We start from the raw sequence: 11,259 nt of genomic DNA, 5'->3' as shown, positions 1-11,259 counted from the left end.
GATCGGAACTGCTGAGCCGATCTAGCCAATAGAACTCAATTCTAAGCACACGCTAACGTCTCTCGCAGGTCTTCAAACGGGCCAACATCACGCCCTTGAATTGACTTTGGTGTGAGTCACTCAAGCGAGCTAATTATTTAGAGCCGGCCCGGGACAACGCGCAATTCAACTTATCTTTCTCAAGAAAAAAAGCATCAATTCTCATTCATCACTTTCGCCTCCATCGAGAATTCGCCGCTCTTGGCCTGACGTTGACTCTATCAAGTCCAACCAACGAAAATGGCCGACAATGAGGGAAACCCCATACGGACGCAGCTGCGTAATCTCAAAGTTCTTCAAGGATGTCTCGAGAAGTGCGACTTCACCACCTTTCCCGCTTCGCCCCAAGAAGCCTTCACCCACTGGCTCCTGGAGGCCGTAGAAGCTGGAGTCAAGGAGCCCCACGCAATGACCCTCTCCACGGTTGACGCGCAAGGGTGTCCGGATGCTCGAGTCCTGATCCTCAAGAACGTGGACCATCGTGGCTGGCATTTTGCGATCAAGGCAGATAGCCCAAAGGGCCATCAACTGTCAAGCAACGGCTACGCTGCTCTGACTTTCTACTGGCCCGATCAAGGTCGCCAGATACGCGTTCGAGGGAAGGCGTACCCGCTTCCTGTGGATGAGAGCCGGCGTGACTTTGCTGATCGTCCTTCATCTTCGAAGGTTTCTGCGCTAGCTTCCAAACAGAGCCAGGTGCTCCGGGATGAAAAACAGCTTCTTCAAGCTTTGGATGCGGCACGCCGAACTGTGGAAGAGGATCCTGATCTTGTTCTTCCGGGATGGACGGTGTACACTGTTGACCCGACGACTGTTGAGTTCTGGCAAGGTGCTCAGAGTCGCCTCCATCAAAGACTGTCTTACAGAATTAGGTCGGACGAAAGGACATGGGAGAAGCAGCTTCTCTGGCCTTGAAACGACCAAAATGTCCTACTAGTTTTCATGGACTTTGCCTGGGTCGCTTATTGAAGCATTGACGGTGTCTTCAGGACTGGATTCGCAGAAATGGAACTCGATATTTGACTGACATGAAAGAAATCTTGGGTTGCACGAGTTCTCACTAAATTCAGAATACATACATGTTCAGTCAAATCTCCTGTGAAACGAAACCCCAGGACACCAATTGCGCATGCATATGTCTGTATAACCGAAGATGAAATGTACGCAAGCGCATGTAGGCAGTAACTTTGATGGTGTTAGATGCAAAATAACTAAACAAGATGCTAAATGTCTCAAGCCAGGTACCCTGAAGAGAGAAATTGGAATAACAGGTAGCCCCTAGTAATCCTTGCTTCCAGGACCTCCCATTCACATGTGCCATTGCCGTTTACGTGGAGGGCGAACTCTTGGCCTTTTCGAGGTCTTTGAGTCTATCGGGTTCGGTTGTCTTGATTCGAGTGCAGGAATTGGCCGTTTTACGTCTGTGTCGCGCCATCTGAGCCTTCCGAGACGCAACTGGTGACCCCATCGCATGTGCGACGAAGCCTTGGGTTTTGCCGTAGCCTGGTATCCGGCAGTTTCTTTGTCGCTTTTCTTCGATGACTTTAAACTTGTTCTGAGTAAAGAAAGCCGTTGTGGACGAGGGACTGATGTGCCTTCTTCTCTGATAATCGTGTCCCGCCTCAGATATCCTTGCTCTGGGAGTGTTTCAAGAGACCTCCGAGGCCGTTGTGTTGGCAAAGTCGTCTGAGCAGGTGGATCATCTCTCGAAGTGACCGCTTCTTGAGGTGTAGACATCATTTGCCTCTTTAAGACTTCTGAAACCCTCATGTCAATGCCAGTATAGACACAGACACTAGTGAACAGCTCCTCTCGCCCCACAAGAGCCAAAGAGTTGTTTGCTTGGTATGAACGGACACTGACGGTGTTCCCAAGTACTTGCGCAATTGTTCGAGCCCAAAGAACTTGATCTCCAGTGCCATTGGTGAGGTCGCCGAGTTGAAGTAGCATCCGTGTAAAGAATTGAACACCAGAACGCTGTTCGTATGAAGCGTCTCCAGTTTCCGGAAGATGGCTCTCCAGAGCGATACCGGATGCGTCTGCGGGCTCAGCGTTTCCTCGAAGGAAGGCTTCAGCACTCAGAGATCCTCTGCTGCCCGGAAATAGTTCATAAATTCCCAGATACGGAGCGCCTTTGAATCCTGCTAAGCAATGAGATACGAAGGCCTGCATCTGAGGCTGGCTAGGAATCTGAATCGGAGGGAACTCTAGACCTTTCAAAATTGACCGAAAGAGTCTCCCAATCCAAGTTGCTCGAAGTTCACTAAGTGAGCTTCTCGAGCCCTGGTTTTGTATGTCCCCCCGATTCAATTGCAAAAGCACCTTGAGAGTACAGATCAGACCTAACAGGTTCTCTCCAGCTTCAGTGCCCAGACATTCTTCGAGGATTATTCTGACAGCAATCGCTCCAGTCCCGCGAAGGTGGGAGACTTTGTGACGTGCTACCCACCCGAGGAAAATGGTGCGGTATTCTGAATGTATCGGAAAGATGTGCCCAATCTTCATAAGAGGCCTGATGGTGTCCATTTTCATACTTGTAAGGCGCTCGTATATGCGGACCTTGAAGTTTGGATCAGCAAACGGTTCGACGAGAGTGAGTGAGTTTCCCATAATCTCTTCCCTCCTCATACCAGCCCAACCTATTCCATCGCAACTGCTCGCGTTGGTAAGTTCGTCGTGGTTGGTCTTAGCCTCCGCCTGTCTCACAGCCAATAGTAAATCGCGTTCTAACGAGTCACTTAAATTTGCTGGCTCAAGCCATGTCGATGCGTCAGAAAGGTGATCCAACTCAAATATTCTAGTCTCTACAGCAGATGGAAGTGAAACGTTTGAAGCTTCGAGGGCATTTTCGATGCTCAGAAACGTTCCTTCTATGGGAAGGATATAAGCGCGAGGAAATGTATCTTCCGCGGCAATGATACTTCCCAGAAGCCGGTTGTCAACTATTACCCACGATCCTGAGCTTCCCGCGGCTATATTTTAAACGATTAGCCACAAATTTGAAAAAAAGAATTAAGTGAAGTAGAACATACGTATCAACTCTTCCAGCTCTATGCTTAGGACTTCAAAGGGGGCATTATCAAGCACCATGGTCGAAAGCCCTGTGGCCACAAAACCAGGAATCAGACCCTGAGGAGTTGCGACAACGCATTTCGTTCTTCCGGTGCTTCGGATATCCGGCAGCGTGACGAATTGACGTTCTGTTATTATTTCGTCCACAAACAAAGAAAGGTTCCGTTCCGATGACAGCATGAGATGATTAGACATGAAATGAGTTCCGTCATTGATTGAAACGAGCGTCCAATCAACAGCTTGGTTGGTCCTTTCATCGAACCCGAAGCATTCTTCTTCGGCCACCTTTTCCAAAAGTTCCTTACTATGTTTTGCTAACGACCAACTTTCTTTGCCGTGCTTGTTTGAAGCTGAAAAGCTCCGGTAGTGCCCAGTCGTCAAATCCGTAAGGCAAGTCGTCAACGAGAATGATACCGCCAACGGTTACAACCCAATTCTCGTCTACGTCATCATGATTTCTCAGCCGAATCCTTGACCCAAGGGTATCACCACTGATGTGTGGAGTTGAAGCCGACGGCTGATAGTCCTGATTAGCATCGTAGCTAAATCGATCGAAGATGGGGGGCCCTCGAAAGCTAAGTTCAGAAAGCGTGGTCGAATACGACGCGAGTTCGGACTTCAAGTAGTGCCGTAGGTTTTCGGTGCCACAGAGAATCAGGAGTCTAGGCTGCCATTCTCTTTCATCGTCTGACACCATTCTGACTTGAACCGAGTATCTGACGTCGTCGGGTTCCCCGCAACTTGGATGTCGCATCAGGTATTCGATATCATTCTGAAGCAACGGTAGGATTTCCCGCAACTTCAGGTGTACGTCCGTTGGGACACGCGGTGCTGCCTGCGTCTCGAGGCGATCGAAATCGTTTCGGAAATGTTCCAAGATGGAGACAAAACTTCGGTAAGCCCGGAGTCTCAAAGCTCGTGGGGAAAGATCCAGCGGGTGTCTCCCTTGATCACTGTTTCTGGGGCCAAATAAGGATATCTCAATGACAATGGATGGTAGGCTAGAAAAGGCTCCAATACTTAACGCTCGAAGGAAAACCGCTGGATTTCATAGTTGCGGGTGTTTGATCATTTATTATTCGGATTCGAGTGAGAGCCTTGCCGCAGCATGCTCCTCCCCAACCAATCCTTCCGAGGATGGGTGTGGAACCTCACACCCTGCAGACAATATTGACTGCTTTTGGCATCCAGCCATGTCAAATCATCAAATCCAGCTGACAGCTGTGGTTTCACAAGCACACCGCTTGATTTACTGGGCCGCTTGAATTGGTCAAATATTCACTGCATCTGCATTGCTCGGCTTATTGCTGCCCGAATAGCCAGTGAAACTTGGCCAAGATGCAGCTCTCATTTCATGCCTTGCATCTGAACATGTCGCACACCCACCTCATCTGAGGGAGGGAGGTGAAGGTTGCAGCAAGAGACAACAAGCGTTTTTTTTATAATTTATTGTGGAGTTCCTGTCATCATCGACTGTGTCTTCTCTATGAACACATCGATAGAAAGCGTGCTACAGCGCTAAAGCTGACCACGGCTTCACCCCAAGGCAACCATCCTGGATCGGCAACACACGAAATTCACCGTAGTATGTATGCTGCTCATATAAACTGGAAATCCGGGTCATCAAGAATGCTGAGTCGTTTAGTTTCTGCATGTAGTCTTTGGGATGGACACCGAGCAGAAGAAAATCATACTTGATTGGCTCGATGGATACCGAACGGCTGAAGAGGAAGTTTGGCACACGCCATACTTCGAATTCATCGAGAGAGATCTTCTTTCGAAAACTAAAACAAGAGAATACCAGGACCTCTTCAAATGCCTTCAACTCACATCTCAAGCTGTCAATTTGCTCCTGAGGAAAGCGCAGCCTACAGATGGCAACCTTGACCTTTCAAGAGCGACAGAAGCGGATATTCTCATCAAGCTGAAGGAAATAACTGAGAATCGAGAGGAACCCTCGGATTTGAAAAGCGCTATACATCGCGCTGTTCGTTTGGCATTCCGTGTAAGCTCCGTCTGCCCAGGGGAAGATCGAACCGCTCAGGTATCCCCAGCCTGGCCAGACGACAAAAGCGTTGGGGAGTATATTCGCAGTACTTTCGACGCAGGCAGGATCGGCACATCTAACGAACTGTTGTCTCTCATAGAGCCTGAGGACTCCGAGATCGCTGCGGTACAAGCACGTCTCACACACCGCCTGACTGCTGTCAACATTAAGAAGCACACTCGCATCGAGATTACCGAGACCAAGTATCTGCCATGGCACCTGAAATTCGACGCAACATCCGATTACACCGTCTTATACGTGTTCAAAGATATGAGATGGCTGTTGGATGCATTGGAGATGAAGTACGTGGGTTCTTAAAAGAACACAGGAAGCCTGTCGCTAATTTCGCATAGAGACTTCCTCGTTCCCCGGGAGATCATCCAAGAGACCATCGCCTCACTCAACTACCTCTACCCTCGCGGCGAAAGGGAAACGTTCAAGTTGCTCGACCAGGAAGGGGTGAACTTGCACAAGTTCAAGCAGCCGTTCCCAGATAGGCCGCGACTCCGAGACTTCAGATACTACCGCGCCCGTCTTGTAGACGTTGCATACGAGTTCCTCAATCCGCCCAGAAGATGGCGAACAATTTGGAAAGACAGACGGAACCCCATGCAATTCTGGACCTTCTGGCTTGGCCTCTTGATTTTCTTCTTCACCCTGGGTTTCGGTGTTGCAGCCACGGTCTTAGCTGTCCTGCAGCTAGACGTAGCACGACACCCACCGAAGAGTGAATGAGGTGTTTATTGGCAGTGCATGGTTACCAACTGTCTTGTTGCCTTTCAACTCGCTGAGAAAGCCGAATAGTATTAAGGAGGTTTCATAGCCCATTCAGTAAGGGGTTTCGTAGTGGGGGAAACGGAGTAAGAGCACTTAGGCGTGTGCTCCATCCAGTACAGAGACCGCCTATTTTCCCTGTATTAGAGCGACCACTTTGCTTGAGCTTACATACTCTATCTTGACGTCGTCGTCATTATAAGTATTGTTGATATTACTTCTTCTATCGTTTTTTCCGCTTCATCATCGTCTTCGACATAAGCAATCACAAACATGCAAGAAACAGATCCGCGTAGACACAGGAGAATTCGGCGGTCTTCTCGTAATAGGATAGTAGTGTGCGAAGAAGCTGAGTGACGTATGCGTAGATCAAAACGTACTAAATCAACAGATAGACATACAGGACTAAGGTAGGCACTATTCGTCAGTCGAGTTGCGTTCAAGTTGGAAGTGTATGAGTTACGGCAGCAAGTGACAGATCAATCACTTATTATCATGAGCATGATCTGAGGATTTTGATCCGCAGTAGGAAATGGTAATCGGCTAGAAACCTTTGCCCATCCGCGACTCATACAAAACCCAAATAGATTACATTCTCAACCCACGTCTCCACCGCAAGTCCTCATCTCGCTCAACTAACCGAAGCAGAATGTCTTCCTTTCAGTGACAACATAATCATCATCAAAGAATCTGAGTCCGAATAAGACGGAAACTCTCGGATACCTTCGACCAAAGTATAATCGCAACGTGGGAGGACAATGTCGCATTTGACCATCATCCGACGGGCTGCTGCGTTCCATATTCCCCACGAGTCAGGCAGCCTTACGGGGCTCAATTCGAGTTCATCGCATGATGTCCGACACCCAGGCAGTCGGTAAACAGGCACATCAACCGCCGGACTTCGCGGGGTGCCGATTCACCGCCAGGACCCTGAAGTACCTAATTATCCCGGCCAGATAGTGGTTAGGTTTCTGCTCGTGTTCATATAAGTTGTGTTCTTGGCCCGCTAGACGAAGGCTTGAGTTGACACCTTCCCTTTCCCTACCCAGCTATTTCGATTTCCACCCTCATTAAAAGATACCCAATATGCGTTTGTCCACCTTCCTGTCCGGCGGTCTGTTCGCCATCTGGTAAGGATCCCCATTTCTCCCCATTGTACTCTTTCTTCACCCGCAATCTTACCATTGGCATTTTCAAAGCGCCCTCGCCGAGACCTCAGGCTACTGCTGCACCAGCAACGATAAGCAACAAGTCGTCCCGCACAACGACCAGACGCAGGATTGCTGTCGGGGGCGTTTCGACGGCGTAAGTTGATACTAACCCTGATTAGTGCATTTCCTATCAAGCGACCCCACGTTGAAATATTCTAACTCTCGGTAGACGGAATGCTGGCTTCCCGACAACGGACTCGACGCGCTCACGAGCTGTTGCAAGGGCAAGGGAAGCGCCATGTGCGCCTTCTAATTATTTGATGCAAAAAGGGATCTTATGTGTATCTAGATATTACCCAAAAATACAGCGGGGATTTATCTGGTGTCTCAATGAAAGCACTTAAACCATCATCATCTGACAAACGCCCCCTTTTTCAAATCAGGCGATGCATAAGCTCTTCCCGTACCTCAAGCTACCTCAAATCAGAAACCAAAACCAAGATTTCAACATGACTCCCCGACGCCCGTTCATTTCTCACGCCCTTTCAAAGCCTCAAACAAGTACGCAGCCGTAGCTTCCAAGATAGAGAGCAAGATTGAATATAATACCTCGCCCAAAACTCATTGGTTAAAAGACATATACCCAGGCCGCTCCAACTCCCCCGCGTCCAAATCTTGCCTACACGCCTCGCAGTACGGCAGAAAGCCCTCGAGGCGGTCGACGCGGCCGACGGGGCAGTACGGGCGTGTGCACATCAGCCCGTCGGCGCCGCGGACGGGCAGTAGCACGCGCTGCGCGCACTTGTGCACGACTGAGTAAGCGCCCATCACGACGCGGCAGAAGTGGCACTTGTTGGTCACTTTGAGGGTGCGGCACATCTTTTCTATCTTTTCGGCTGTGTTTAAATTCAGTGGTTACTTCTCCGGTTAAGTGGGTGCTTGGGGGTGATGGACGAGTTGGCGGAGGAGGTGGTGGTTGGTGATGCTTCGGACTGGAGGTTGTGTCTGAGGTCATTAGTATAGTGAGAAGAGGCATCGGAGGCATTCTTAAATAGGCTTGCTGAGGTGGTCGAGATGGTGAATTGGGAATGGGAACCGTCTTTGTGGGGTTTGACAATGTTAGTGTCTGGGGAGTTGGAGTTTGTCGTGGGACAAACCGATCAAAGGTCGTCTTTGAGAACGATGCAAGATATACATACCCTCTGTTCGCCATGAACAATGACTTGTTTTCTTTCTCTTTCACAAAGTCCCCGTGCTGTATGGCGGGTTCATCCTCGAGGGCTACCCGAGGGACATTGATGTTGACGCTGACAGTGACTTCTCATCTTCCAATTCATCGCGAGTCGACCCGCTGATCGATGGAAACACAAACACCATAGTAGCACACCATACTGTCTACAGTATTCATGTTTCTATGTCGTTGCTGATGCACGGTTGCCTTTTAGCCTCTCCACCCCTCTATGCATTCCAACCAGCCCATCCCCAAACTCCAAACACCCCGTTTCCTACGACCCTAAAGCCGTCCCGTCCCAGGCGGCATCCGGATCCCCAAACTAGCCATCCCCTTCGCGCCCGTCCCGACCTTCTTCACCTCGTCAACCCGGGCCCTCTGCAGACTGAACCCCGGCGTGACCCATCCGCCGCAGCTGCACCTGAACCCCCTCCAGCTGTACCTCCCCACCGCCGCGCCGCACTTGCCGTTGGGACAACACAGCCGGCCCTCGAGGGCGCCCTTCTCGAGCTCCTCCCGCATCCAGCTCAACGGCTCCACGAACAAGTGCCCGCACTCTCCCTGCGCCTGGCCCTGCGGCTCATGCTCGAGCACGAACCGCGGCGTGGCCAGCGTCCGCCGGCACTTCTTGCACCGCAGCTCCTTTCCCTCCCCCTCCCCGTCCTCCTTGACCTCCTCGTCCTCGAACCGCAGCCTCGACGGCGCCTGTCCTGCCGCGACGCTCTCATCAATTTCTCGCTGGAACGCCCACCGCTGGTAAATCGGGTGCCCCTCCACGTCCACGGGGCACCCCATCGCCCACCACATCTCCAGCTGCGCGATGAACCCAGGGTTCGGCTCCGCGATTTCCCGCGTGTTGCGCACCCACTTCACCGCCGCCTCGACGGCCTCCTTGGCGCGCTGCTTCACGCCCGCGGCGGTCTTCTCGTCCATCTTGGACAAGGACGCCTTCTGCGCCGCCTCGGTCGACGCCTTGGACCGCCCGAAGCGGCCCGGGTGTTTCCAGAGGAGGTACGCCACGACGACCGAGACGGACCGCGACTTGCCCATGGCGCAGTGAACGTACACGGCCGGCGGCTTGCTCTCGTCCGTCTCCAGCTTCAGCTCGTTGAACTCCTTCGCAGGGGCTGGGGCGTCGTCGTTAGCAGGCGTGATGGCGTCTGCATCCTCGGCCAGGTCCTGCTTCACAGTCGCCTTGAGCTTCTTCTTCTTTTCCTCGAAGCTGTCCTCATCTTCGGCCTCCTTCTTGCCCTCGGCGGCCGCCGACCCAGGATGCAGCCCCTCCTCAATGAAGCGCACCGCCGCAGGCAGATGCACCAGCAGATCCGAGTCCTCGACGTCGTCCACGTCAATGACCATGTGCTTGTAGCTCTTGCCGTAGTTCTCCCACGTGTCCGTCTCGCTCTTCAGCCCCGCGGGGTCGAAGCGTACGACGGAGAGGATGTGCGTGATGTTGCGCTCCTTGAGCGCCGACGGGCGGCGGAGGGCCCAGATGCTGGGCGTTGCGCGTTAGGATGGCGGGGTTATGGAGGGGAAAGGCAGGTAAAACTCACCCGCCGACGTAGAGCTCGTCGTTCCCATCCACACGGTTCAGCGCCATCTCAACGCAGCTTTTCCTGATGAGTCGGTGTAGCGCCGCAGCCTGCTCCCGTCCGTCGAGATTCTCAAACGGAAGTTCCCCGTCGCTGGTGCCTCGTGTCTGCCGCGTCGTCTCACTCTCCTCCGCGTTGGCGCCAAGGCCCATGAACACACACGCACTTTTTCTCGTCCAAGGCGGGGCTACGTCCGTCTCTGTCCCTCCTGCTGACCGGAAGGCACCTTCCGAAGTGTGATGAGCCGCTTGGAAAAAGCAAGGAATTGGGCGGTGCAAATCGTAAAAGCAATTCCGTGTTGCTCGGTGTAAAAGGTGCTGCGATATGAGAATGACGCAGTTGACGCAGCGCTTGGGAGAAGGTGAGTAAGGTTTGCGCCGAAAAGAGTCAACGTCTCCACTTTTCGTGTATCCGTAGTGTAGGTACTGCAGTCAGCGATGGCCGCAGGTGCGTGCTGCTGTGCTTGTTCCTGCTCTTCTCCTTCACCATCACCAATTCGCTTGCGGCAGGCACCCGCGGTAAAGGTTCGGATGACCTCGTGGCACCAGGCACCCTCCCCTCACTTCGTGACTTACCTATACGGGGCAGGTAGGTGCTACCACAGCAGCCCGAGTTGCCCCTCACCAAGACATTTTCTTACAGCAACCCGACCCCACCAAAACGTGACCCTTCCAAAAGAAGAAGCCGATCGTTTTTCTCTCCCTCCTGCTTTCTCGCTGCACCGCCCCCTTCCCGCTTCGCCAAACTAGTGATCGCCACATCTGCGAGTGGCTTGTAGGGCTGAAGTCATGTGACGTTCGGCGGCCTCTCTCGTCCATCACGATGGCCATGATGGTGTTGAGATCCATACGGATAACCAGGCCAGGGAACATGTCCCGACGCTGACAAGATGGCCGCTTTGCCGAGGAAAGCGCCACTACATCACTGCGAAGGATGAATTTTAGCGAAATACTCATCCGCAGGATTGCCCTCGGCCCTTGTCGTCGGGCAGATCATCATCGACACAGAACCAGACTTCAGTCACCAGCGGCACCCAGAATGTTTTGAGTCTTCTTGTTGTCTTATACTATTCTTATTCGCTACTGACCAACTTGTTTTTTTCCCGGAGCCCGTACAAAATACAACGCGGACTTGCCGCTCTTTCTAGTGCCATCATGTCATCATGTCGCTCCCCTGCTCTGGCCCAACAATGCCTGGTATTTCCTCCAATAAATATGAAAACATGTGCAACTAGACAACTTCCATCAGTATATACCCGGTGCCTGAAAGCCCCCTTGCTGCAATCACCAGTACTCCAAAAGCTCCGAAGTGGCAGGCCTCCACCTGTGGACACCGAGCCACATGCTTGAATCG

General features: G+C 51.9%; 4 protein-coding genes across 4 annotated transcripts; 3 read left to right on the top strand and 1 right to left on the bottom strand.

The window, feature by feature from the left end:
- Nucleotides 1–279: 279 nt before the first annotated feature.
- pdxH (Pyridoxine/pyridoxamine 5'-phosphate oxidase) lies at nt 280–954 on the top strand (the record flags this gene model as incomplete). The annotated part of the gene is made up of 1 exon (XM_037330036.1): nt 280–954. The coding sequence occupies one exon, from the start codon at nt 280–282 to the stop codon at nt 952–954; it is 675 nt and encodes a 224-aa protein (XP_037171838.1).
- Nucleotides 955–4,777: 3,823 nt separating this feature from the next.
- On the top strand, nt 4,778–5,893 carry CGCA056_v014793 (uncharacterized protein; the record flags this gene model as incomplete). Its single annotated transcript, XM_037330035.1, has 2 exons — nt 4,778–5,460; nt 5,512–5,893. 2 exons carry the CDS (start codon nt 4,778–4,780, stop codon nt 5,891–5,893), a joined length of 1,065 nt encoding a protein of 354 aa, XP_037171840.1.
- A 1,125-nt stretch (nt 5,894–7,018) lies between these two features.
- On the top strand, nt 7,019–7,396 carry CGCA056_v014792 (uncharacterized protein; the record flags this gene model as incomplete). Its single annotated transcript, XM_037330034.1, has 3 exons — nt 7,019–7,062; nt 7,132–7,237; nt 7,313–7,396. The coding sequence occupies 3 exons, from the start codon at nt 7,019–7,021 to the stop codon at nt 7,394–7,396; spliced, it is 234 nt and encodes a 77-aa protein (XP_037171647.1).
- Nucleotides 7,397–8,596: 1,200 nt separating this feature from the next.
- Nucleotides 8,597–10,058, bottom strand: yvh1 (Tyrosine-protein phosphatase yvh1; the record flags this gene model as incomplete). Its single annotated transcript, XM_037330033.1, has 2 exons — nt 8,597–9,809; nt 9,868–10,058. The coding sequence occupies 2 exons, from the start codon at nt 10,056–10,058 to the stop codon at nt 8,597–8,599; spliced, it is 1,404 nt and encodes a 467-aa protein (XP_037171842.1).
- Between the last annotated feature and the right edge of the window lie 1,201 nt (nt 10,059–11,259).

The sequence above is a fragment of the Colletotrichum aenigma genome (genome assembly GCF_013390185.1).
Source record: "Colletotrichum aenigma strain Cg56 chromosome Unknown KSG_Cg56_contig10, whole genome shotgun sequence".
NCBI lineage: Eukaryota > Fungi > Ascomycota > Sordariomycetes > Glomerellales > Glomerellaceae > Colletotrichum > Colletotrichum aenigma.
The sequence above is the reverse complement of the archived record's forward strand: the minus strand, read 5'-3'. Positions and strand labels throughout refer to the sequence as shown.